Source organism: Arvicanthis niloticus, chromosome 8, assembly GCF_011762505.2.
Source record: "Arvicanthis niloticus isolate mArvNil1 chromosome 8, mArvNil1.pat.X, whole genome shotgun sequence".
Lineage (NCBI taxonomy): Eukaryota > Metazoa > Chordata > Mammalia > Rodentia > Muridae > Arvicanthis > Arvicanthis niloticus.
In genome coordinates this window covers 55,638,720-55,664,693 of record NC_047665.1, presented here as the reverse complement: position 1 = coordinate 55,664,693, position 25,974 = coordinate 55,638,720, and the positions used below count along the sequence as shown (strand labels likewise).

Here is a 25,974-nt window from a genome sequence, read left to right as displayed (position 1 = left end):
CTGCACACTGGACACCTGAGTGGGCAGACAGACAAGAAATGGCTGCTCGCCGGGCAGTGGTGGCACACACCTTTAATCCCAGCACTTGGGAGGCAAGGCAGGCGGATTTCTGAGTTCGAGGCCAGCCTGGTCTACAGAGTGAGTTCCAGGACAGCCAGGGTTACAAAGAGAAACCCTGTCTCAAAAAAAAGAAAAAAAAAAAAAAGAAAGAAAAGAAAAAATGAAATGGCTGCTCATATTCACATAGCAGGCACAGTGCAGCTCCCTGGCTTAATGCCACAACAGCAATTCTAAGTTTGCATGAGCAGAAAGAAACATGCTTTTCAGGTCCAGAAGTATCTATTCTTCATCTGACCATGAAAATAAGTTTATTTCCCATAGTGAATCTGTCATTTTTAAAACAAAGAGCTGAAATTTTCTCACTTTATTAGCATGATCCTGTCTCTTCTTCACATGTGCTCAGTCAGCGTTTTCTAAGGACATTTACTTATGAGAAGACTATGAAATGACACTCCCTGACCTTGAGGACAGAGCCCAAACAACAGTGATCTCAAACATCAGTATCAATATGTAACAATGTGCACAGTTCCTTTCTAAATGGTACTTTGAAAAGAAAGAATGGACAAAACCAGAACTAGCCTTTAAATGAATTAATGGACTTGAAAATAATGTCACACTGGGGAGAGGAAACATCAACTATAATTGCTCCCAGAGCAATTTCAGAGACCGGAGTTTCCTTTCAGTAAGGTCTGGATTAATCTGGATATTTCCTAGTTGACAAAGCCAGTCATACCAGCAGTGAAAACAGTGCCAACACACTCAGCCTCAGAGGCCGGAGGAACTAACGAGGCAGGTGAGAGGCTCACTTATCCACAGACAAGCTAAGCATCAGAACTTGTAAATAAGTCTGAAATGCCCTCACAGAATGGTTAAACAGTCTCAAAATTGAGAAATACGGATTTTTTTTTTTTTTTTTTTTTTTGGTTTTTCGAGACAGGGTTTCTCTGTGTAGTCCTGGCTGTCCTGGAACTCACTTTGTAGACCAGGCTGGCCTCAAACTCAGAAATCTGCCTGCCTCTGCCTCCGAAGTGCTGGGATTAAAGGCGTGCGACACCACTGCCTGGCAAAATACAGATTATTTAAACTAGACTGGATTCTGAAATTAGGTGTGTTAAGAGGAAAAAGGCAATCTAAAACATTTTAAAGTACGTATTTACACAAGAAATTTGTCTGATATAAAGAGGGGCGACAAGAAAAATCAAACTGCTAGAAGCTGACTTTCATGTATTAACAATATCGAAATTGAAGAAATTAATTAATAACCTGTATTTGATCATTACACATTGTACACTATAAAATTATCACACTATACTCCATCAATAAGGACAAATACTGTGTGCCAATCAACCCTTTACAGTAACAGGGAAACACTTTAATAGGCTCTGAGAAATAGCTGTGACAAGATAGAAGATCATCATGTTAAAGAATATTAGCTCAATAATACATATTCCAGATGATCTAGAAAACTAGACCAGCCTGGTTACAGAGAAGGCTTACTGAGACAGCCTAGGGACCAAGGAGCAAGGGGCGCAATTGATGAGGCACTAGGAGAAGCACAGGCTGTAATCACAAGACACTCTGGAGGCTGAGGCAGGAGGATCAGAGTTTATAGCCTACCTGAGAAGCTTCGTGAGAGCTCCATCTCAAAAGCAGAGAGCTGGGGTATAGCTTCCAGTACAGTGCTAGCCTAGCACACAGGCCCAGTACTCAATCCCCAGTACTCAGTACAACAACCAAAATAAGAGAGTACACTGCAGGAGGGAACATTTTAAAGGGAGATGATGCTGTGGATCTCCTGACAGATAGTAAGTCATGGTGCCTGAAGACTGGATAGCTGCAGAACACTGAGAGTGGTCCATGCCTTGTATTACTTTATAATTAGCTATGCTAACAGGCCTACTTGGGCTCTAACATTAGAGGAGGACAGAATTTCAATGGAAAACATACAAATAATGAATACAAGTGTCAACCTATTGTAACAGATCAGGAAAATCAAGTGGTGACATTTACAAATACTTATATGAAACCAGAAGACATTCAAAGGCACACTAACCACAGATTTTGAAACAGAAGCCGTACCTCTATTCCGTCCTTTTGTTCTGGGTCTAGGATAGAGACCATGGTTAGGGTCTCTGTTTGTCCATCTCTGACTGAAGGGCTGAGTCACAGCCAAATGACTCTGGGCCAAATGCTGGCAGTCAACCACTGTAAGATGCTTCCGCTTAAACCGTCTCACTGTTTTGGAACAGGAAAAAATGGAAGTGCTTGTTAGTTCTTTCCAAACACAGATGCTAGCCAGTGAGTTATACTAAAGTTGTAGAAAAATACTGAGGATTGATTTGAAGACCACCATAACCAGCCGTTCTTTTCCCTGTGAAACAACTGCATTAGTTCAATGTCTAAATATTTCTCTCTTAGAATCTAAGAACATTTATGGCCACCAACCCCTGAACACACCCAATTGTTAAGCTTGTTTAATACTTACATGGGAATTTTTGTTGTTGGGTACTTTTGTGGTTTGGGTTTTCTGAGACAGAGTTTCTCTGTATAGCCTTGACTGTCCTAGAACTCACTCTGTAGAGTAGGCCAGCCTCAAATTCACAGAGATCTACTTGTCTCTGCCTCCTGAGTACTAGGATTTAAAGTGTGTGCCACTACACCCCAGCTAGATAGGAGAGTTTAAAGCAGCCTTCCAAGATGACATTTTAAGATCCTAAAATTACTTCTTTTATTTATCCATTTAAAATGTTTAAAGTTATAGTTTATAGAAGCTTTGATTATGAAATATTCCAAAGTTGCCCAGCCTATAAAGAAAAACACTGCACATTGGCTCTCGTACATGGATCCTCGATTTGAACCTTCAGATCAGTGTCTCTAATTTAGAGTCTGGAGAGATCAGGAAGCTAGAAAGGGCCCAAGAGAAGGACCGGGGAAGAAACCTTAAGTGGTAACGCAATGTGCTACAAAAGAAATCACCATTATGGATAACAGACTTAGCGGCTTTCCCAGCCTTCATTTAAGCCATGTTTAGACAATAACCATAGGAAATTAAGAGTTGGCTATAATTTCACTCTAAGAATAAAAACTTATTTTTTGTTTTCTTGCTTTTTGTGTGGAGATAGGATCTTACCATGTTGCCTTGGCTGGCCTGAACTCAGACATGCTCCTGTCTGCCAAAATGAAAAATTTTACAGCTTACTTTCTATCAATGGAATGAATTAAACTACTTCTTTTATATCACAACTTTTAAAAAGACAAGCTTGAGGACCTGAGTTCCGATCCCCATAACCCACATTAAGGGAGGTGGGGTGGAGCACAGCAGCTTAAGTCTGTGGTCCCAACCTGCGGAAGCTAAGACAGAAAGATCCCTGGAGCTTACTGGGGAGCCTGTCTAGCCAAATCAACAAACTCTAGGTTCAGTGGAGACTGTATCACAAAGTAAGGTAGAGAGTGATGGTAATGAGTGAGATATCTGACATCAACATCTGGTTTATGTGAATACGTGTGTGAGACACACACACACACACATACACACACACACACACACACACATTGGCAGACAGTTACTTATCTGTTAAACAAGTAGTTCCTGACTATAATCACCAGTTAGGCTTTCATCTGCCTTGATTCATTTTTTACTTTTTATTAAAAGTCAACTTATAAAACAAGTCACAAAAAGTAAAACTCCAGGATTTTGTGGCACAGGCTATTATTACTCCTCCTTCTTAGCACAACCCTGCTGCACTTCTCGGTTCTGATGCAACTGGTCTCGCTTTAAGCCTGGGCCCTTACCAATGCTAAGCACCTAAACTATGTATCTTGTGTGCTCCCATTTTCCCCACACCAAACTAAAAAAGCAGCTGATTCCCTTGGATGCCAATAGAACATTCTAGACTATGATGTGGCTTTGTGTTCTAAGGACATCCTGGGGAAGAATTCTCCTAGCAGCCCGAGTACTTAAGATTACTGCTTTAAGAAGAACCTCCTCCACCAAACACCCATGTGCATACACAAACACCCATGAGCTACCACCACCTGGATCCTTTTTAGATTGTTATGTAATTAAAAATAAAATAAAATAAAATAAAATAAAATAAAGTTCTACCATGCGGTCACTCTATGTTTGGAGCTATTGGTTATTGCAACAAAAGTTATGCTAATGATTCCAGGATTACTTGAAATTGGCACCAAATAATCTCTTTGTCCCTGTATCTTTATTAAATAGAACTCATGCTAAAAAAAAATCATCTAGAACTTACAATTTATAGACCTACAGAGACAAGATGAAGACAGTAATTTCTTAGAACTCTTGGAGAAGTTGCTTATTATTAAATAACTGCTCTTAAAATCAGAAAACAAACAAACAAACAAACAAAAAAAAAAACCCCAAGCCAACTTCCTAGTGCAAGGTTCCTCACTGGAGAGAATACTGCTCCAAACCCAAATTTAATTTTGCTAATTAGATAATGTGCCACCCTACCTTTCCTTGTTAGCTTCCCTACAAGGTCCAAACAATTATCTGATAGATGGGCTTTGAAGATGCACAGGTAGACAGGTGAGGTACTGTGAGATAGAGTCTATTACTACTATGACTAGTATTTGAAAAGTCCAATGACAGCCAGTGAAACTGAGAGTCCAAATAAATATGGCCAACTGTGTTATCTCTCAACTCTAGTGTTCTAAGTTGCAACTCAAGCCAGGAAGTACTTAGCAGTGATACAACCATTCTGCACATTTCTGAGACACTTATAATGCTTTCATAAATGTCTATTAAAGGATACATTACATAGAGTATTGTTTTAATATATATTTGTTATATCAATAGCAATTATTTATAGAATGACAATTTGTTTTCGCTGAGGCTAAACATTTTCTGTAAGGTACATAGGAAAAAGAAATGAAGACCATATTTCTACCCAGCATCCTGTGTTTATAGCCTCATAAATAACTGCTAATTAAATGAAAAGCTGCCTTCTACAGTTGGGCTGTGGTGGCTTCAACTATCTCACAGCTCCTTAAGCTCCTTATAGTCCACGGACTACTTTACAGAGTTTGCAGTGCCTTCCCTGAGTTCTCATTTCATCTGCAAAATAGCCCCATGGTTCTTCAATTAAACTAGAGCTTAGAAAAGACCTGCTTCAAGTCACTATTTAGCTCCCAAGCAATAGCACCAGGGGCTGGAAAGATCAGTGGTAAGAACCCTTGCTGCTCCAGATGACCAGAATTCAGTTCCCAGCATCCATGTGTGGGCAACTCATGATGGCTTGTAATTCCAGCTCCAGGGGGATCAGTAATTCTTCCTAACGCTGCAGGCACCTGCACACTCTGCTATACACATATGCACATGAATCTCAATCTTTTTTTTTTTTTTTTAAACTAGTAACACCACCAGAAGAACTTGGCTTTTCTGACTACTTGGTCTGGTGTGTTTTTGACTCTAACATTCTGCCTTTCTAGGTCCGGAAAACTTTACAAGAAGCTGGAAAAATGGCAAGTTAGTGGAACAAAAAGATATATAACTAATCCCAGCACTCGGAGATTTTGGGCCAGCATGGATGGAAAACTTTACTAAAAACAAATACCTTCAAGTTGAATTCTTATAGCACTTTTAAAAAAACTGTTATATGTCACAATCAAAGATGGTTACTAGCAAATACTCAGAAAAAATGAACTGTAAGAGAAATGTCACTATACAATCTATAGTACAAACTCAAAATGGGAAAAAACTTCTAAATATTTTGTCCCCATTTAACTCTAAGGAAAACAGACAAACACCAAACACAGAAAGAGTGGATAGCTGGTTCTCATTCCTCTTTCTGTCATTCAGTCTTCATGGAAAGTGGTCTCCAGCCACTTCCTTTTTCTCTAAACCCAAAGGTCCACATCAGTTGGCCCAATCTTTGTTGTGAAGTGTGAGAGGGGAGGATGCTGGTATATATGCATCAGGAGGCCAGGTCTACCTCAGGTGTCATTTCTCAGAATCTGTCCTGTTTCTCTAACTGGGCCCCACAGCTCACCTGATTCAGTCACTCAGGTACCTGCCACACATTCTCATGCAGGTTTGTTTGTTTGTTTGTTTATGTGGTGCTAAGGAGCCAAGTCAGGTCCTAATGCTTGACTGGCAAGCACTTGACTAATTGAGCCATCTTTCCAGTCCAGCAGCCCCAATCTCTTGCAGTCATTTCATGCTCTGAAACACCGACTACTTTCCTAAGTGCAGCACCCATTTATTACTGCAAGAAAAGATAGGCTTGACTGTTCACTTTGTGTTCCTCAGAAGGAATGACAGAAAACAAACAAACAAATGAAAAATCACTATTTACTGTCCACAATGTATTTTTATATATTTGAAAACCATTTTCTATTATTTATTCACTCATTCCTCAACCTCGTCATTTTTCTACCGTATCCCAGATTTACTATGAACTCCATGAGGGCTTCCCTTATGGTATCCTTGTTGCTAATGCTATTTTAGACATTGGAGAGCATGCAAAAATAAGTAAGCCTGACCATAAGGCAGCTACCAAAACAAACACAAATTGCTAAACATACAGCAATCCAAGCACTACATAAATATACACAGGAGGGCCTATGGTAGTAAATATAATTAGGACTGCTGGAAGAATCTCCATAGAGAGATGAGCCTTAAGTGATGAACAGGATTCAGTTAGGCACAAGGAAACAGTCTGAATAAAACAAAGGACTGGCAGAATGTGTGACAGAAAAGCTTCCTTCCTTCAGAACAAATAGCTAAATGACAGGGAATGAAAACCAACAAGGCTGGGAAATGAACTTGAAGCCAGAGACTACAAGGGTCCCCTTACATACTGCTAAAGACATGGGCATTTATTGCATAGGCAATTCATAGTAACATGCTGTTTTTAAAAGCAAGGCCATTACACAACCAAGTTTAGACAGACATGAAGACTGTCAGCAAAACAAATCAGAAAGTCATGGTACCGAGCTAGGCAAGAATTGGAGAAGGCCTGAGAGCAGAAGTTGAGTAGTAAGGACAGGTGCGTATCAACCAGGTGTGAAGACCAAGAGAAAAACGGAGGATAACTGACTCCGCTTGTGGAACATGAAGAGAGCTGACATCATTAGCTATGTTAAAAAGCAAAGGAAGAAATGGCTGCTTTAATCATTTTTCACACACTAAAAGGCCTAGAAGTTTCAGTTTTAAAAATAACTTTTCAGGGTTTCTTCCTGTGGCTTTGTTGTTGTTTTGGTTGGTGGTTGGTCTGCTCTGCTTTGCTGAGGTAGCTGCTAGGCCAACTAAATGCTAGGCTGATCAAGTGTGTGCATCATGATTATTTTGTTTTAAGAGGTTCTGTTGGATACTCAGTTAAAGCTCCAGAGAGCTCTATGAAATGTAAAAAGTCTTCAAAGAACACACAAGTAACCATTGACAATGTAAGAGCTAGCTTTGGTGATAAATTTCTATAAGTTTTGTCAAAAACAAAACAGCAAAGACAGAATCTAAATTTGTCTAAAGTCAAGTCAGCCTGGGAGGAACAGAGAAATATAAGGGTGTGTGTGTGTAACACATTTGAAATTAGAATGCAAATAGTTTTATGTATTCACAAGTCAGGAAACATGTTAAAGAACTGATTCAACAACGATATCCAAGTACATGAAATACATGAAACACAGCAAAAGTTAGGTCAAAAATCCCAATTCCATTGACAGTTACAAGGAAATTGAGGCAGTAAAGGCCTCAAACTCCAAAGACCTTCACTTAAGATACAGGCAGCTCAACCAGAGAGAAAAGCAGTAGCCCTATGCAAAAACTTAAAGCATAAATACCCATCCCTCTCCAGAAAAATCACAAGGGGTATAGGGTAGGTTTACAAAAAAATATCTAGTTTCCCAAAGGAAAACACAGACCAAAGTAAATTTATAAAGCAGAAGAGAGACTGAATCTTATTTGAAATACCAATTAAATTACCAATATCATCCTTTTGTGAACCAGAGTTCTCGGTTTTGTGCAAAGGATGGGAAACGTAAGAGATATACAGCAAGACAACGTGAAATCATTTGTAAGGACGGAGTAGGCAGCCCAGACTAGCCTAGAACTCAAGGACCTCTTGCTTCATTCAGTCTCCCAAGCGTTAGAGACTTAAAACCATGCAAAGCAGCAAAAAGTTTGAAACTATCAGATGCGTCAACTTTCCAATTCGTGGTAAAAAATCACTAATTCATTAGGCCTTGTTGTCCTTCCTCTAAACCTAGGCTTAAAAACCTGAATGCTACCTATAGGCTGCTTATGGAATAGACAATGTCTCGCGTTTGGTGAACCAGAATGTAGTGCCAAAGGCAAAGAAACTATTTTAAGCCTGGCAGCAGCGACTTCCATTTTACTCCCCAAACAGAAACACCATTAGGTTAAATGTCTAGTTCCTCGAAAGGAAGCCAACAAAGCTTGCTAGGATCTCAAAGAGACCTTCAAATAGCCCCCAGGCTTTCTCGCGTCCCCTTAATCAACATCCCCTGTTGAGGTGAGGGGGTGGGAGACGATCAAGGCAAACACAAACATTAGGAGCAGCATACAATGACTCGCCCAAGGTCAAAAACATTACAGTGGAGACAAGCCAAGCTTGCCAGCAGCAGAGGCTACATCTTCTCAGGTGCTGCCCCTTCCGGAGCCTCAAGGAGCGGCGGAGGGATGGGGGTCTGCAGAGACCTTCCGGCCTCCTCCTGCAGGCCCACTCCTGACCACGGCGGGCGCGGCCAGCTCCTACACCCACCCTCAGCTAAGGGCCCCACCCCCGAGGCCAAGACCCCTACGCGGGGCCCGCACAATATGAAGTTTTCCCGGCTCGCACCCCACGCCAAGTCCACGGTCTCACGCACTATGGCGGCCCGGCCCAGGACCCCGGCGCCGACAGCACCCGGTCGATGCCGCTGGACATCCAGCCTTTCCCCGACCAGCAAGCCCCTCCTTCGGCCCAGACAGCGAGCAGAGACGATTGCAGACTTCCTCCGCGAGCTCCGCCTCTTCGCTGCCAAGACGCACCCACCACCGGAGACGACGGACGGACCCCTGAACCAATCGAAACTCCGAACTGGAAGGGTCGCGCGGACAGACAGACTCTAGAGCCAATGCGTATGCGAAGCGGGAGGGGGAGTGGCTCCGGTTTTTGAGCCACGCCCCACCTGTGCTTCCGCTACCGCGGAGGCGGCGAAGGAAACTTTCCCAGAGTTCCTTCGAGCTCCCTGGGTTCCCGCGGGGGCTGAGGAGGCAGCAGTGGGCGGGGAGGGGGCTGGGGTCGGCTGCGGATTGGGTGAGGATCGGGCGGAGCACAAGGACACGGTCCCAGCTGAGAGGCCCTAGAAACCCTTGCTGTCGGGAGCCTGGTCAGCCGAAGGATGCGGCTGTGCAGCCCGGCAAACATCCTCTCAGCAGAGGTGGGCCAGCTAGGCTCCAGCGTGGTGGGCAGCGTGCGCTCGGCTGCGGAGAGCTGGCCCCGCTCCAGCCCGGCTGCCTGCACAGCTACCACTGGAGCAGCTCAGCAAACATCCCCACAGGCTGTACGGTGGAGAGCAGACCACATCTGGGGTGCGAGGTCAGGCTGCAAAGAGTGGGTCTGTCCCACTCCAGGGCTTTGCGGTACACCAGCACACTCCATTCTGATAGGTCTTCCGCCCCCAGATCACTCGGGTGCAAGGGACAGCTCCAGGATGTCAGGTGCACACCCCCACCCCAAGCCCCGAGAGCCTGAGGCCCCACCCTGACGAGTCCGCATGTTTGGAGCGCGGTAACCAGAATGACCTACGAGTGTGCTTGTCGTCGCCCGAGGAGACACCATTCTACATTGGAGATTGTGACTTCCAAACCAGGGCAAGAGGCATAAAAAAGAAGCTGGCGGACAGAATCGGGCTGGGGGGCGGGATGGGGGTGGGGCGGAGAGTCAGGCGAGAACGGTCACGTGCAGGAAACGGAAGTGCCAGCCTTCTCTCTGCTTCTCCCAACACTTCGTAGCACGGGTCTGCATCTACAAAGACTGGACTTGGTTCTTCCTCTTATTTTTGTCCACCCTGGTCCAGGGCGATGGCTCCGCCTGGGGATCCACGGCGCCTCTGCAGGCTGGTGCAGGAGGGCCAGCTGCGTGCTCTGCAGGCGGAGCTGGAGTTAGCTGGAGGTTGCCCGGGGCCTGAGATGGCCCGAGGCAGCCAAGGGCCTGCCGGGGACACCCTTCTCCACTTTGCAGCACGCCACGGGCGCCAGGACATCCTAGCGTACCTAGTGGAGGCTTGCAGTATGGACATCGAGGCCGCCAACCGAGACTACAAGCGGCCTCTGCACGAAGCTGCCTCTATGGGCCACCGGGACTGCGTGCGCTACCTCCTGGGCCGAGGTGCAGTTGTGGACTCCTTGAAGAAGGCGGACTGGTAGGTGCCCAGCCCAGAGTCTAGAAAAGCTATATCGACACTCCACGAAGAGTTGCAGATTTTCAAGTATTTTTCAGTGTGTTCGTTAGATGTATAACTTTTTTTCACCTTCTAATCCTCTCTCTGACTTTCCTTGCTTGTGGGTTTGATTCTTTAGTTAGGACAATCACTTCCCATTGAAAGAGTGTAAAAATATAATCAAGTGGAGTGTAACAGATAATTGTACTACTTGTGTGCCCAAGATGCGTTTTCCTGGAGTCATCTTGCTAAATTACCTATTCACGATTACATATTTTAATGCACCGAATATTGAGTTCTTATGCAGTTTTGTCACGTCTAGACTTGCAGAGCCACCAGCAGGAATGTTGGTGATACTCTTCCACCACACAAAACAATTTTATTTCTTGCTAGATTGACATCTCTTTTAGTTCCATGTCTAATTCCTAAGAGCCTGTGAACTTCTTTAGGCTCATAACTTAATAAAGTTCCTGCCTTCAAGTTATTTCAAATCTGTCAAAACATAGGAGCTGGGATATATATCAGTATATCAGATGTGGTGCACCCTCCTAGTATCCGTGAGCCTCTTAAGTTTGATCTCAACACGTCAAGAACAGGAGAGAACCATGTAATTAAAAGTGTATCTTTTATAAAGATGTAGTTCCACTATATCTTGAGGGTTATTTGTGGATTTTATTAGTTGTCTGCTTGGTTCATAAATGGTTTTGCCCTCAGATAACCTACTACTGTGAATGTACATTCAGAATCAGTTTCCCTTTGTTATTTCTCCACAGTCCTCAGAGAAGTCAGAGGCTGACAGTCTAAGGTAGTTTTCTGCCATGCCCCCCACCAGACTTCTCTAGGTTTTCCATCTGTACCAAAGACATGCATAACATGAAGGCTTAGTTTCTTCCAAGTGCCTCAGCTCCTTTCCATCCTGGTTGCCCTTAGGACTCCTCTGATGATGGCTTGCACAAGGAAGAACCTTGAAGTGATCCAGGACCTTGTAGAACACGGTGCCAATCCACTCCTGAAGAACAAGGATGGCTGGAACAGTTTCCACATTGCCAGTAGAGAAGGCGACCCTGTGATCCTCCGGTACTTGCTCACTGTCTGCCCAGATGCTTGGAAAACAGAGAGCAAAATTAGAAGAACTCCTTTACACACTGCAGGTACACCCTGCAAGTACACATTGCAGGTACACCCTGCAGGTACACACTGCAGGTACACCCTGCAGGTACACCCTGCAGGTATACCCTGCAAGCTCTGTAGTCTGCAGTTGGCTCTGCCTAAGCACTGTCTACACTTCGTAGTTCAAGTCACCTGCAGGGCAATGGAGGATTTGGGAAATCAGAAGTCAAGGCATCAGAAAGTCTTCTGCTCCCTTGGCAAACTATAAGTTTCTAAAGTGACGGAACCTTCAGCTAATATGTTATTACGTTAGTCCACTTTTCCTCTGTCTTACCCGTCCTGGTTAGTTAGATGGTAAGCTGGTCTGTTCCTTCTAAAGTCGTGACCCTGGGTGAAGAACTTGGTCTGTATTTGAGCAAATGTCTATTTTAGCTTTTAATAGTAGTAATGATACCATGCTGTAGAGTCCTAGGGAAAAGCAAATTAGAGTGGAATGTGTGGATAATAGTCTCACGAGTCTAATAAAACAAGATAGTTAAACAATAAGCCAAGCAGCATGGTGCTTGCCTGTAATTTTTGCACTCGGGAAACTGAGGCAGCAGGATCCATGCAAGTTTAAGGCCAACAGGGCAGTGCTGGGAAACCCTGTCTCATATCCCCTAATATCCCACCTCCCAAAGAGAGAAAATTGGGAACTAATTCTTAGTCTAAGAGGTAGTTCATTGACTTGGGATCCTGAGCTCTTACTTTCTCTAGACCAATGCCTGAGATACGATACATTCTGGATAAAAGCAGCCGGTGGTTCTCTAGCCACAGCTGATCCTTAGGGATCAAGAAATTCTTTTTGAATAAGTAGAGAAAAAAAAATCTATACAGTTCATTAACTGCTTGGCCAGCTCTTCCATCACACCTTCCCACCCCCACCCCCCAAAAAAAGATTCCCTTGGAGAACCAGTCAACAACCTGTCACTCACCGAAATAAACGGAGGACAGGTAGTCAGAATCTTTCCTGTTGAGTGCCGGCGTCTCCAATAGAAGGAGTAACTTTCTGGGTAACTTTTATAGATTCCTACTCAGTACATTACAGTCAAAATGTTTTTGCAGTTTTCTGGCAACAGACCACACTGCCCTTTGAACCTTACAGTGCTAAAGTGAGGGAGGGGCTCAGTTTAAAATTAGAAGTTTACGTGAAAGTGCTCATAAAGATGAAATATCAGGTGCATAAAGTGAAAACATCATTCTCCACCATTTATGTAGTTGAATTTTTCCTTGCTGGGACAGTAATTGTACCTGCTTTAGGTTTTTCTCTGAGAGAAGACCAGGGCAGATATGGCTGAAGAGATGGCTCAGCAGTTAAGAGCACTTACCACTCTTGCAGAGGAACCGGGTTTAGTTCTCTGCACTCAAACGGTGGCTTGCAACCATCTCTAGCTCTAGATCCCAAGTTTCAAGGGATCCATCACCCTCTTCTGACCTCTGTGGGTATAATCCATACATGTGGTACTTATACAAACGTGTGGGCAAATTTGTTACATACAGAAAATAGAATTTAAAAAAGTTAAAAATAAGGGGCAGAGTAAGTAAGAGGAGTAAGAATTGTGCTTGCTTTTAATTATTTATTTGTTGTGCTGGGATAAAACCCAGGGTTTTGCACACGCTTGGCTGATGTCTAGACAGTGAGCTGCCTCCCTAGCCAAAGTTGCAAGTACGCACTAAAATGTTCCATTCTTGCCCCCAGCAATGCATGGCTGTTCTGAAGCAGTCCAGGAGCTTCTTGAGAGGTAAGCACAGAACTGTAAGTTGGTGGAAAGCATTTCTCAGTTATAACAAGGAACTAGTCTTTTATGTGGAGAGCTCAGAGTCCGCAAAGAACAAGGCCTGTGTACCAATGAGCGCTGCAGGAAATTCGGTGTCCCCATAGGAGCATGTGGTAGGAGGGCCCAGTATAAATTAATAAAGACTCTGAAAAAGTAAATATCTCAGCACCAGCCAAACCAAAGCTGTTCACCTGAGAGAAGCAGCTGCACATGAGGGGCAAGGGAGATTTTTTTTCACTAAGGAAAAGTAGAACACATCTGAGAGACTGGAAGTAGTTCACAGTGTGCTGAAGTCCAAACAGTAGAGAGAATACGGATGCTGTGGACCACGGTGAAAAGTTTGCAGTTTATTCTGAGCATGAGTTGAGTTGGTTGGTTGGTTGGTTGGTTGGTTGGTTGGTTGGTTGGTTTTGAGAAGGATCTTGCTATGTAGTCCCAGCTGGCCTGGAACACAAAATGTAGACTAGACTGGTCTCAAACATACAGAAATCCACCTGCTTCTGCCTCCCCAATTCTGATATTGAAAGTATGTCCCACCATGCCCAACCTTGCAGAAAGGTTGGGTTTTTCTTTTTGTAGTTGTTGTTGTTGGTTTTTGGGTTTTTTTGTTGTTGTTGTTTTGTTTTGGGGTGTTTTTTTTTTTTTTTTTTTTTTTTTTTTTTTTTTTTTTTTTTTTGGTTTTTAAGATTTATTTATTTTCATTTTCTGTTTATGAGTGTTTTACTTTCTTGAATGCATTCCTGGTGCCTGTGGAGGCCAGACGATGGTGTCAGAGGGGCTCAAACCTCAGTCCTCTGGAAGAGTAGCAGTACTGTCACTGCTGGGCCATCTCTCCTGCCCCTTGTTGAAGGGTTTTTAAGCCAAGGGTTGTAAGAAATCAGCAGTTTTCAAGGCTCGCCTGGTTGTAAAACATAAATGAACCTGGGTGGGAACAGGTTTCTGTGAGATTGTCTCTTAGGTTGATGAAGTGAAATAGAGAAATAATGGTAGCCAGGCTGAAGAGATGAGTATAGAATAGTGTGGTGGTGTGAATAAGAGTGGCCCCATTTAGCTGAATGCTTGGTCACCAGGGAGTAGCACTATTTGAAAGGATTAGAAAGATTAAGATCAGTGGTCTTGTGGGAGGAATTGTGTCACTAGGGGGTGGGTTTGAGGTTTTGAAAGCCCATGCCAAGCCTAGGTTCTCTTTGTCTGTGGATCAAGATGTAACCCTCAGCTACTGCCCCAGTGCTTGCCTGTGTGCCACCATGCTCTCTACCATGATGATAATGGATTAAGCCTCTGAAACTGTAAGTGATCTCCAAATTAAATGCTTTATTTCATAAAGAGTTACCTTTACACCAATAGAACAGTGACTAAGGCAAGAAAGAGGAGGTGGATTGAGGGTATCTTTTAGAAGTCGAATCAATGGCAAAAGGTGAATAATTTGATAGAGAGCCTGGGGAGGCAGCTCAGAGGTAGAGTGCTTGCCTAGCATATTTAAGGCCTTGGGCTCCATCCCTGGCATCATCGAAAAGAAAGAAAGGAGAGGCAAGGGAACAGTTAGGGTGACTTCTACAGTGTGGTACCTGTGCCACTTGAGACATGGCACACTGGAAGAGGAGCAGGTTGGGACAAGTGGAGTAGTTCTATCTCTGTGGGAGATCAAAGCTAAGAGTTCAAATAAGCAGAGACAAGATGGGCCAGATACAAATTCTAGGCTCTGCAACGAATGTATGCTGATGTGAGGTTAGACGTGGAAAAGATAGCTTGGTCAAAGCAAAGAGCACTCAACCCTGGGTCCTAAAAGCACAGATCTACTTTTTTTTTTTGCACATTTGTAAATACTCTTCACTGAAGTTAGTTAGGTCTGGGTAATGAGATAAACATAGATCCACTCCAGTGGCCTTCATAGGCTAATGAGGAAGACTGTAAATAAATAGTTCCATGGAGCCCCAGAATTAAAAAGCTACATGCAGTGGTGCACGTCTGTAATTCCAGCCCTCCGGAGACAGAGGCAAGAAATGCATGAGTCCCAGGCCAGGCTGGACTGCACAGCAGGATGACTCTGGTTGCTGTGGGGGGTGGGGATGTGGGGATGGGGGTGGGGAGTGAGGAGAGGGTGATGATGAGAAGAACATTGGGAAGCTGTTGTCAGTAAACTTGTGCAAAAGCAGAGATGGAGAGGAGGAGACATGTTTTAAATAGCCCGACTTCAGAGTTACATTATGTAATTGGTTGGGAGAGAAATGAGAAAGTCAGTAGTAACGGTGACTACAGAAGCACCAAGTGGAAAAGCTGAAGAAAAGAAGACTCTCACAGACATGGTAGAGGTTAAAGAGGAAGGTCCCCGGGTCCTGGAGCTTGGTTCAGAGGCGGTTATGGATCATCAAAGAGGCACACAGTCTACCCACAGACCATCATGTCACCTGTCTTGGGTTTGAAGTGGTGACTATTCACAGCTCTGTTGTTTTTTTGGATTTGGCCATAGGTGTCACTATGAACCAGACTGTAGAGACAACTGTGGTGTCACACCCTTCATGGATGCAATTCAGTGTGGCCATCTTAGCATAGCCAAGCTGCTCCTTGAAAAACACGAGGTATAAAGTGGTTTGTTTGTTTGTTTGTTTTTAAGATATTTATTTTATGTATGTGAGTACACTGTTGCTCTCTTCAGACACACCAGAAGTCATTGGATCTCATAACAGATAGTTGTGAGCCACCATGTAGTTGCTGGGAATTAACTTAGGACCTCTGGAAGAGCAGTCAGTGCTCTTAACCGCTGAGCCATCTCTCCAGCCCATAAAGTGGTTTTGATTATTGCTTTATTTCTTCTTTAGAAATTTTAGATCTGGGGATAAATAATGCATCATTATTCAGCTGCTGGCTTCAAATTCTGGCTCCTCTGAGTTTCCTGAGTGAGAAGACCTTTGGCTTTTGTAGGCATCCGTGCATTACTGTTCCCATCTCTAAAATGGTGACAAAATGTGCCTTTTTTCAGAAGGCCCCTACAAGGGTTAAATGCTGGGGATGGGGCTCAAAGTAAAGTGCTTGCATAGCGTAGCATGGCATGCTCAGGATCCTGGACAAGATCCAGGGAGGATCCGATAACCAACATACAAAATGCACTTGGCAAACTAAGGATTGAGTAAATGGTGTCATTGAATAGTGATAGCATCAGAGTATCATGACAGAGCTGAAGGCGCTGTAGCCAGGGCATTGACTTGATCACATCTCACTTCATGTCCTTTGAGAATCAGACAGAAATTATGTGCTCTACCCAGAAGAACCACAGAGGCAGCTGAGCCTCCCATCCATCTACAGGACCACGGGCCCAGATTCCTCTGCATTTGACACTGCTCCTCTCTCCTGCCCACTAGGCTTGCTCTTCAGCTACAGATAGCCTGGGGGCCCAGGCTCTACACCGAGCAGCAGTCACTGGGCAGGATGAAGCCATACGATTCCTGGTGTGCGGTCTAGGCATCGATGTAGATGTGAGAGCAAAGTCAAGCCAGCTCACAGCACTTCACTATGCAGCGAAGGTCGGTTGCTTCTCGTCTCGGCACTCCTTTAGGCATGCTTTGCTCCAGTGACTGACAGCTCTGTAAGCCTGGCATCTTTGGCTCATCTGTGTTCTATATTCCTGAGATGTCTGTGATTCTGAGTCTTTTATCTCTTTAAATAGAAACCTGATATTTTTTATTTAAAAAAAAAAAAAAACTGGGGAGAGAGGGGCTAGAGAGATGGCTCAGAGGTTAAGAGCAGTATCTGCTCTTCCAGAGGTCCTGAGTTCAAGTCCCAACAACCACATGGTGGCTCACAACCATCTGTAATGAAATATGGTGCCCTCTTCTGGTATGTTGATGTACATGCATATAAAATACTATATATTAAATAAATAAATTTTTTTTTTGGTTTTAAGTGGAGTGAGAACTTCTTTATTTGTTTGTTTTCAAGACAGGGTTTCTCTCTGTAGCTTTGGTGGTCCAAGAACTCTCTCTGTAGACCAGACTGGCCTCGAACTCAGAGATCCTGCCGGCTTCTGCCTCCCAAGGGAACTCTTAAGTCTATCTACCAAAAAAAAAAAAAAAAAAAAAAAAAAGAGCCGGGCCGTGGTGGCGCACGCCTTTAATCCTAGCACTTGGGAGGCAGAGGCAGGCAGATTTCTGAGTTCGAGGCCAGCCTGGTCTACAGAGTGAGTTCCAGGACAGCCAGGGCTACACAGAGAAACCCTGTCTCAAAAAAAAAAAAGTCTATCTACTACTTGTGCTTTATGTACCCTTCCCACTCTCATTTCCTGGAATAATGTTATTTAAAACCATAAAGACGTTGAAGGATGACGGAGTCCTTCTCGGTTGTCTCTAAGTGTTTGAAAGCAAATTGTGAAATTCTGTTTTAGTATAGTCATGCTGAAACTTTTCTATTAAAAATAAACAAGTAGCCGGCGGTGGTGGTGCACACCTTTAATCCCAGCACTTGGGAGGCAGAGGCAGGTGGATTTCTGAGTTCGAGGCCAGCCTGGTCTACAGAGTGAGTTCCAGGACAGCCAGGGCTACACAGAGAAACCCTGTCTCGAAAAACAAATAAAAATAAAAATAAAATAAATAAACAAGTAGGGCTTAGAGAGATAGCCTAGTGGTCATATGTGCTTGCTGCTCTTGCAGAGTTCCCAACACCCACATCAGGCAACTCACAACTTTGTGCAACTCCAGCTCCAGGGGATCTGTAGTGTCATGCCCTTCATGGATATAACTCAGTTCAGTCATGTTAGCATAGCCAAGCTGTTCCTCAGAAAACACGAGGTATAAAGTAGTTGTGTTTATTTCCTTATTTCTGTAGACATTTTAGATTTTCTAGCCTCAGTAGGCACCTGTGTTACTGTACACACACACACACACCTCAGCAGGCACCTGCGTTACTGTACACACACACACACACACACACACGTAAAAGTAAAATACTTTCTAAGAATTAGCAAATGAGCAAAGATTCAGTATATGAAATTTGTGGGTCTTTCTTGTATTGAATTCAGAAGTTAAAATCTCTTTAACTAGCACAAAGGAATTGCATCTACTGGTCTCTCCAGTGTGTAAAACACTAAGGATGTGTATAAACATTTCCCTAGAGAAAAAGCTATTTTAGGAGCCTTGCTTATTATACACGGTTGAGAAGCCACATGCCTTTTATTTAGCCTTTACTTAGAAGCAAAGGCACATATTTTCTGACCAACAACCCCCACCTCACACTTCTGAATACAAGGGCTAAGTACATGAATTGCCTGAGTCCCAGCCACAGATGGGAAGAGAAGCTAACATTTCCTCTGTAGAAAGGTTGAACCTGCAGTCTTGATTTTAGCCTCCCACTGACTGACTAGACGGGGTGTATACATTACTGTGTGAATGATGCTGGCTGTGGCAGGGGTCTCTTCTGAGAGCCTCAATCATTCAACTCCCCTCTGCCTTAACAATTTTAACAAAAAGTTCATACGATCGGGAAATTTCGGCATTGTGACTTCCTTGTAAACCACAAGGTTTCATACTGCTGACCTTGATGGAAATTTAATTGTATTATCTACCCTGATAACTGAACGTTACCATTGTTGAGTAATTCACGTTAGAATCACAGATGATTATAAACCTTCCTTAAAACAGGAAGATTCAGCATTTGCAGTTGGCTGTGTCAGAAAGAGTTTCTGGTACGCACTAGAGGTTGTTTTTAGAGGTTTGTTTTTTGTCTTCATCACAGTGGTAATGAATTTATTTCAACACTCAGGAAGGACAGACCAGCACAGTTCAAACTCTGTTGTCCTTGGGTGCCGATATCAACTCTACAGATGAAAGGAAACGCTCAGGTAGGAAATACAAGTGATTCACAGACATTTTAATTCAAAGCATTGATGTGGGCTACACACCTAATGTGCACACAGTCCTACGTTCAGTCCCTACCCCTGAAAAAATTCTCTTCCTTAAATATATATGTATGTGTGTGTGTGTGTATGTATATATGTATGTTTGGTTGATGTATATTGATGTTTTGCCTGCATGTATATAAGTGCATTGTGTGCATGCCTGGTGCCTGTGGAGGCCAGAAGAGGGTGCTGAGTTACTTTGAACTAGTTGTAGAGTATTGTAAATTCCCATGTGGCTGCTGGGAATTGGACTCCTGGGTCCTCTAGAAGAGCAGCCAATGCTCTCAACTGTTGAGCCCTCCCTCCCTTATTCTTTGTTTTTAAGACAAGATCTCAAAAGATCTCTAGCTGGCCTCAATGCCAGAACTTTGGTGTAGGTTACAACAACTGTTGGATATCATGATTATGGTCATGAACACTAACCACCATTCTGTGACTGTGGTTGATTGGTTTCTGTGGATTTTCCCCCCAGATTTATTTCTCTTATGTGTACTTGTTTTTATAAATGAGTGCCACATATGTGCAGATGTCCCAGAGGCCAGAAGAAGGCATCAGATCTGTTAGAACTGGAGGTGCTAAGAGCTGAACTCTGGTCCTCTGTAAGGGCAGCAGGTGTTCCTAACTGCTGAGACATCTCTCCAGCCCCTAAGATTATTATTTGAAGCCATAACAAAGTATGTGAGGTGAAAGCATTTTCTGTCTCCTCTATGAGGCCTTTATATAGATTTAGGGGATAGAGTCTGAGTGCTTTTCTTTCTGTGGGTACTGGGGACACAAGCCCAGGGCCTAGGTAGGCATGATCTAGCATTGAACTGCGTCCCAACTGCTGTGCAGAGCTGATCCTTTATAGCTGACTTTAGAAGAAATCGCTTAATTAGTAGGATTCTTCCAACCAAGGGCCATCTCGTAGGGTTCAGTGGGATCAGGCTTCAAAGACTCACGAACGACCCGGTCTCACTCACAGGTCATTCAGGAGAACTGCTGCTAGTTAGAGCAGGCACTGGGACTGGCTCCTCGAGACCAGGCAGCTTTTGGACTCTAAGCATGCCTGGGCCTTTCAGTGCTAATTTCTGCACATAGAGTAGAAAGATGGGTCAACAGAGTTTTGTCACTACCTCCTAATTCATGGTAATTTGGCAGAATATTAAGGAATTTTTATGTCCCGTTAAAACTATGATTAAATAGCACATAAGAGTGAGTGTAGGGAGAGACAGTCTCCTCGTGCTCTCCACTAACAGAAAAGCTTCTCACATCTTCTGATTGATTTCTGGGTTTGTTTTTTGGTTTTTTTGGGTTTCCCCCCAACACCCCCCCCCCCTGACAGATTTTCTCTGTGTAGCTCTGACTGTCCTGGAACTCACTACCTAAAACAGGTAAACACCTCAAACTCAGAAATCTGCCTCCCATTTGCTGGGATTAAAGGTGTGTACTACCACACCTGGCAGGTTTCTTTAGAAAAAAATTGTAACCAGCCAGGTTAAAATTGCCATCCAACATAGGCCACCATGGGTGGGTACTGAAGTGTAAATGTCTGTCACTGGAGAGCTGGCAAGATGATGCAGTCAGTGAGAGCACTTGCAGCCGAGCCTGGTGGCCTGCACAGTGGGAGAGAGGCAGCTCCTGCATGTCGTCCTCTGGCTCCTCTCTCCACAGGCAGTGTGACAAGTGCACATACGCACATGTTCACACTCAGAGTGCATACACATAAGCTCTGGAGAACCGAATAACCCACTGTTTGTTTCTGAGTGTGGTATATGTTCTCAGCGTAGACCACCCTGTCTCCCTTTAGCCCTGCATCTGGCCTGTGCAGGTCAGCACATGGCTTGCACCAGGTTCCTCTTACAGTCTGGACTGAAGGATTCTGCAGACCTAACAGGCACCTTGGCCCAGCAGCTTACGAGGAGCGTAGATATCCTTCAGGACTTTGACCACGACGTGAAATCATAAGGATGGCTGAAGAAGGGGGTGATGTTTCTTCAGGTGCCGACAGATCCCAGCCAGCGTTTCATCTCTTCCTGCCTTTCCTTCTGCATGCTCTTCGGCTGAGTGACCAGGAGTCTGGATTCCTGGAATGTTGTGCGATCTTGAACCATTTTGTTTTCTCTTTTAAACTGTAATGAGGAGTGAACCCAGAACCTTCACATGCCCAACAAGTGCCGTGCCACTAAAGCACATCACCAGCCCTATATCCTGCTTTTTTCTACCCTTCAAGGAGGATGAGATTAAACATAGAGGCTTAGGAAGTGAATGTAATGTATATGTCTTAGAATATGTGAAAATCTAATAAAACAAAATATAAACTGCTATTTACTCAAGCTATAAAATGTAGTTGGCCTATTCAATTTTTTCCTTTGTAGCTTTCTCCTGGCCCTTTAGTTTCATTGCCAGGAAGGACATGGTTTTTGCCATTTAAAACAACATTTATAAAGACACTTGATGAATACTTTTTTTTATATATGAATGGATAGTCTGCCTGCATGAATGTCTGAGTGTCACATGCATGCCTAATGCCTTTGGAGGCCAGAGAGGGCATCATATTCCCTGGGACTGGAGTTAAAGTTGAGAGCCTTCGCATGGATGCTGGGAATCAAACCCCAGGTCTCTGAGAGAACAGTCAGTTCTCTTAACCACTGAACTGAGCCATCTTTCCAACCCCAGGTAGAAGATTTTAAATGTGAAGAAGTTTTTGTCTGTTTCAGAAGACAAGTTCAATTATGAGCAGGAGTGACGCTCACTATTTTAATACTGTTACATACATCCCTCCCTCACTCTGTACTGTGCTTGCCTTGTCAAACAGCAAAGACCTCCAGCTTCTCTTAATTAGTCTCCTATGGAGTTGACAAACCCCTGTTTCTAATGACCAGATAAATGTTACTATAGAAACACCATCCTATCTGGTAATCTCTTTGTCATACACTGTACACCTACGCTCATCTCAGATGGGATTACTGTTCTCCCTTGTGTCAGAGATCTCCTTGTTCTGATGCCTTTTGGGTCTGAGGATGATACTGGTGTGTGATATTTCATATGTGCATGTTGGGACCAAAAGGTCATCCTTAGCATTCTCTCTGTTTCCATTCATGTTCTCTCTCCCCTCTCCCTCCTTCCCTCCCCAACACAAGCCTCTCTCTGTGTCTGACACGAGCCTCAGATTCGTAATATTTCCAAACTCTGAGTACTAAGATTTGAGGCTTGTGCTGTAACGCCTGCTATCTCTTTCTTGTTTGCAGCTCTTCACTCATAACTAATTCCCACGTGTCCCATTGCTTCTGCCCTTCCCAGTACTAGACTCTGTAAACGTTGACTACCACAGGCCACTGTTTAAATTACTCAGCAGCCAGAGATGATAGTGGTTATCACAACATTAATTGTAGCAGAGAAAGTAATGATAGGTGATAACAATATACTTTGGCTGTAATACTATATCAGAAATACTAATAGCAGTGCAGATGGTAATAATTATTCCCTTCTAATTATAAGTTACTTTCTTCATTTCCTTTGGGTCTCTCAATAAGTGACTTTCCCAGGACACCCTACCTGAAATGCTATCCCTTTTTGCAGCATTTGCTACAGCCTTCTTAATTGATATGGGAAGACCCAGCCCACTGTGGGCAGCACCATTCCCTACAGGGGGCGGGGACCCCTGAACTGTATGAGAGGGGAGAAACCGAGCTGAGCATCAGCAAGCAGACAAGTGGGCATGATACATTCTGCTTTTAACTCTGGATGTGTCGTGATAGCTGTTTGAAATCCCTGCCTGGACTTCTGTACAGTTATGTGCTGACTGTGACTTGGCATCTGTAAGTGAAATAAACCTTTCTCCCCTGAGTTGCTTTTTTTCAGAATATTTTCATAGCAACAAAATAGAATTAGACCACCCGCCCCTTGTTTTTTTCTTCTTGGTATTTACCTGCTTGGGTCAGGAGTGGGGCCTAGAGCAGTCATGTTACAGAGTAAGTTTGTTGTAGTGTGATTACTGAATACATGAGGGGGATGATTTATGCTTATTGGGTGCTTAATGTAGGCTAGCTGCTGTGCTGAACACCTTACCCACATCGGCTCATTTTGTTCTCTGGCTTTTACGCTTTGTAGATAGTCATTATTCTGTCTTAAGCAGCCTTTTCCACACACACTCCCTTGAAAAGAGTCTACATTTCAAACCTCAACTCACGGTCACCATCTTGCTACCCTGCAGTCTGGCTTTACTGCTGGTCCCCTGTGCAGACTGCTTTCTGTGAAGTTCCCCCGGATTTTCTAATTGCCAGGTTAATTAATTTATTTATTTATTTATTTATTTTTAAGACAGGCTCTCACTGTATCCCTGGCTGTCCTGAAACCCACTATATAGAAGACTGTCCTGAACTCACAGAGCCACCTACTTCTGCCTCCCGGGTGCTGGGATTAAAGGCATGCGCCAGCATGACAGGTTAAGAAATACACTCTTAACTCTAGGCTTACTGATGTCCTCAGTCCCTTCTGCTTTCTGGGCTCTGTACCCGAGATAACTCACTCCAGGGTTGTTCTTTTTGCTTCTCTTTGCTTTCCCCCGTCCCCTCTTTTTTCTTTTTTTTTCAAAGATAGGATCTCAGTGTGTGTCCTGAGCTGGCCTTTATTGTGTGGTCCTCCTGCCTTAGACTTCTGAGTGCTGGGATCAGAGGCATGTGCCCTCATGCCTTGCTTCTGAGTTTCCTTTCTGATGCTGATCTCTGTGTCCCTTACACACTTGTCTTAAGCTCTGCCCCTTGAATACCAGTGCACTGAGCTTCATGCCCAGTTCACGCTTCGTTGTTCTGCACCTGCTGCTGAGGTAACCTCATGCAGTTTTCTGGTCTTACCTGTCAGCCCCCGCTCTCTCCATCCTTCCTTTCATCTGCCTGCTGAGCATCTGTTTTGGCATGGCTTTCTGAGACTGTCACACCATGTATTTGACACTGACTTCCCTGGGTGCCGTCCACTCCTATCTTGTACTTGCTGCCTAGCCGAGGGCTCCTCAGTTCACCAGGTCAGTCCGGTTGGAAACCTGGGATAACTGAAGCTCAGTCGTCCTGACTGAGGATGCCGGGTCACTCCTCTCCAGGAAGCCCTGGACCGTTCCAGCTGTTGGATTGCTTTCTGTCTTCTCTCAGGCTGTCATACATCCTCACCTCAGACTGTCATTGCAGCAGCCCTGTATTCTCAACTCCACTCTCTGTGTGGCTGCCAGAGAGCCCTCACTAATTCAGTTAAGGACATTGATTGCCAAGGGTCATTTAGAGTGCCCATCCTGCCCGAAAGTAGACCAAAGACTTTGTTAAGAGGTCCCTTCTTGCAAGATGTGTTCATTACTATTGATTGTCACCTTGCAAGGACTTAGAATCACGTGAGACACACCTCTGGGCACATGTATGAGGGAATTTTTAGATTCAGGTAACTGAGGTGGAAGACCCACAACTGTGGTTGAATTTTAGAAGAACTATTGTACCTGGCATTTACTCTGGAGTGATAGCTACTTTGGCCTTGTGGTAATCTCTTAGGAATAATCGATGACTGTTATCTGAAATTTATGGGGTTGCTCTTTCTTGGGAATTTCAGAACCGTAGCATAACCTCAGTCATAAGACATTCCTGGCAAACCTGGAATTCTTATAATGACTGTGTTTGCTTAGATAATGGCTCTGTAAGACAACTCCTTGATCTGATAAGAGATTGGTATTCGGGAAATGACGTACAAAAGGGCCTTTTGAAACTGCTAGGTGGTCAGTTCATCAGAGCAGCTCCACTTGCTGCTAGGAAGCCTTAATACAGCCCACAGTGTCTGCCTCTGTCTTCAGTCGAATGGGCAGCAGCATTCCTTAGGTTGAAGTCCTGGACTGACTAGAAAGGAGAAAGTGAAAGATGGACAGCATTTGTCCTGTGTCCTGAGGATGCAGGGATGGATTACCTCCAGTTCCTGCTGCCTTGCTCTTCCTGCCATGACAGTTTGTACCCTCAGACTGTACCCTCATTACAGCAACAAGAAAAGTAGCTAACACACTGATGACACAAGGTCTCCCTACAGAACTGAGGCTAGCCTAACTTGCTGTATAGCCCAGGCTGGCCTCAAATTTGTCATACCCCTGCTTCACCTTCTTGAGTGCTGGGATTGCCACTTTGCCTGACTAACTGGGGCTTCTGACCCTTCCCCTAAGACCTACTTCCACATGGGCCGTGTGTCACCTGGAAAGCATACTCTCTCCCTGTCAAGCACATCTTAAGCTCATTCAGGACAGAAGTTGTCAGGGATAGAAATGGATAAAAACTGCAATCGCTTGAAAACAGATCTAATACATTGCTTCCCGTGCAAAAAGAAATCTATGAGCCAATATTTGCAAAACAAAAGGAAAAATCCACAGCGAGATGGGAAAGGAATTGAACTCTGGCTTAAGAAATGAGAGAAGCTTGCAAACAGACTGGGGCAAGCTGCCACTGGACAGAATTTACCCTGGAACATTGCTGCAGTTCACCAGCAGGTGGCAGACCAGAAAAAAAAATTCTCTTATTTTCACAAACCTTAAGGTATAGACTTTAAAACATAGAAAATGCTAAAGGGGGAAACCAAAATCACCAGTAATTCCTCTGCTCAGTTATAGCTGGTCTTAAAGTAAATCTTTTATTATTGTTGTTGTATGTATGAAGTGTGCATACTGGCACTCATGAGTGGAGGTCACACAAG

The 25,974-nt window shown here is 44.0% G+C and overlaps 2 protein-coding genes across 6 annotated transcripts in view; one reads left to right on the top strand and one right to left on the bottom strand.

Annotated features, from left to right (window-relative positions):
* Fbh1 (F-box DNA helicase 1) overlaps positions 1 to 9,072 on the bottom strand; it is a 33,416-nt gene extending 24,344 nt beyond the window's left edge. Inside the window, exons 1-2 of one of the 2 annotated variants that reach the window (XM_034509870.2) lie at positions 8,914 to 9,072; positions 2,140 to 2,295 (exon numbers count right to left, since the gene is read on the bottom strand). In XM_034509870.2, the coding sequence (XP_034365761.1) occupies positions 2,140 to 2,295; position 8,914 (157 nt within the window). In that variant the 5' untranslated portion in view covers positions 8,915 to 9,072. Of the gene's footprint in view, positions 1 to 2,139; positions 2,296 to 8,885 lie in introns of both variants that reach the window. The other variant, XM_034509871.2, reaches the window with a different exon arrangement.
* A 237-nt stretch (positions 9,073 to 9,309) lies between these two features.
* Positions 9,310 to 25,974, top strand: part of Ankrd16 (ankyrin repeat domain 16) — a 58,398-nt gene continuing 41,733 nt past the window's right edge. The window contains exons 1-8 of one of the 4 annotated variants that reach the window (XM_076939410.1): positions 9,311 to 9,626; positions 9,713 to 10,452; positions 11,401 to 11,621; positions 13,319 to 13,361; positions 15,868 to 15,976; positions 16,757 to 16,918; positions 19,149 to 19,227; positions 21,074 to 21,599. In XM_076939410.1, the coding sequence (XP_076795525.1) occupies positions 10,112 to 10,452; positions 11,401 to 11,621; positions 13,319 to 13,361; positions 15,868 to 15,976; positions 16,757 to 16,918; positions 19,149 to 19,227; positions 21,074 to 21,231 (1,113 nt within the window). In that variant the 5' untranslated portion in view covers positions 9,311 to 9,626; positions 9,713 to 10,111 and the 3' untranslated portion in view covers positions 21,232 to 21,599. Of the gene's footprint in view, positions 10,453 to 11,400; positions 11,622 to 13,318; positions 13,362 to 15,867; positions 15,977 to 16,756; positions 16,919 to 19,148; positions 19,228 to 21,073; positions 21,600 to 25,974 lie in introns of those variants that run through there. The other 3 variants (XM_034511050.3, XR_013112258.1, XM_034511052.2) reach the window with 3 other exon arrangements.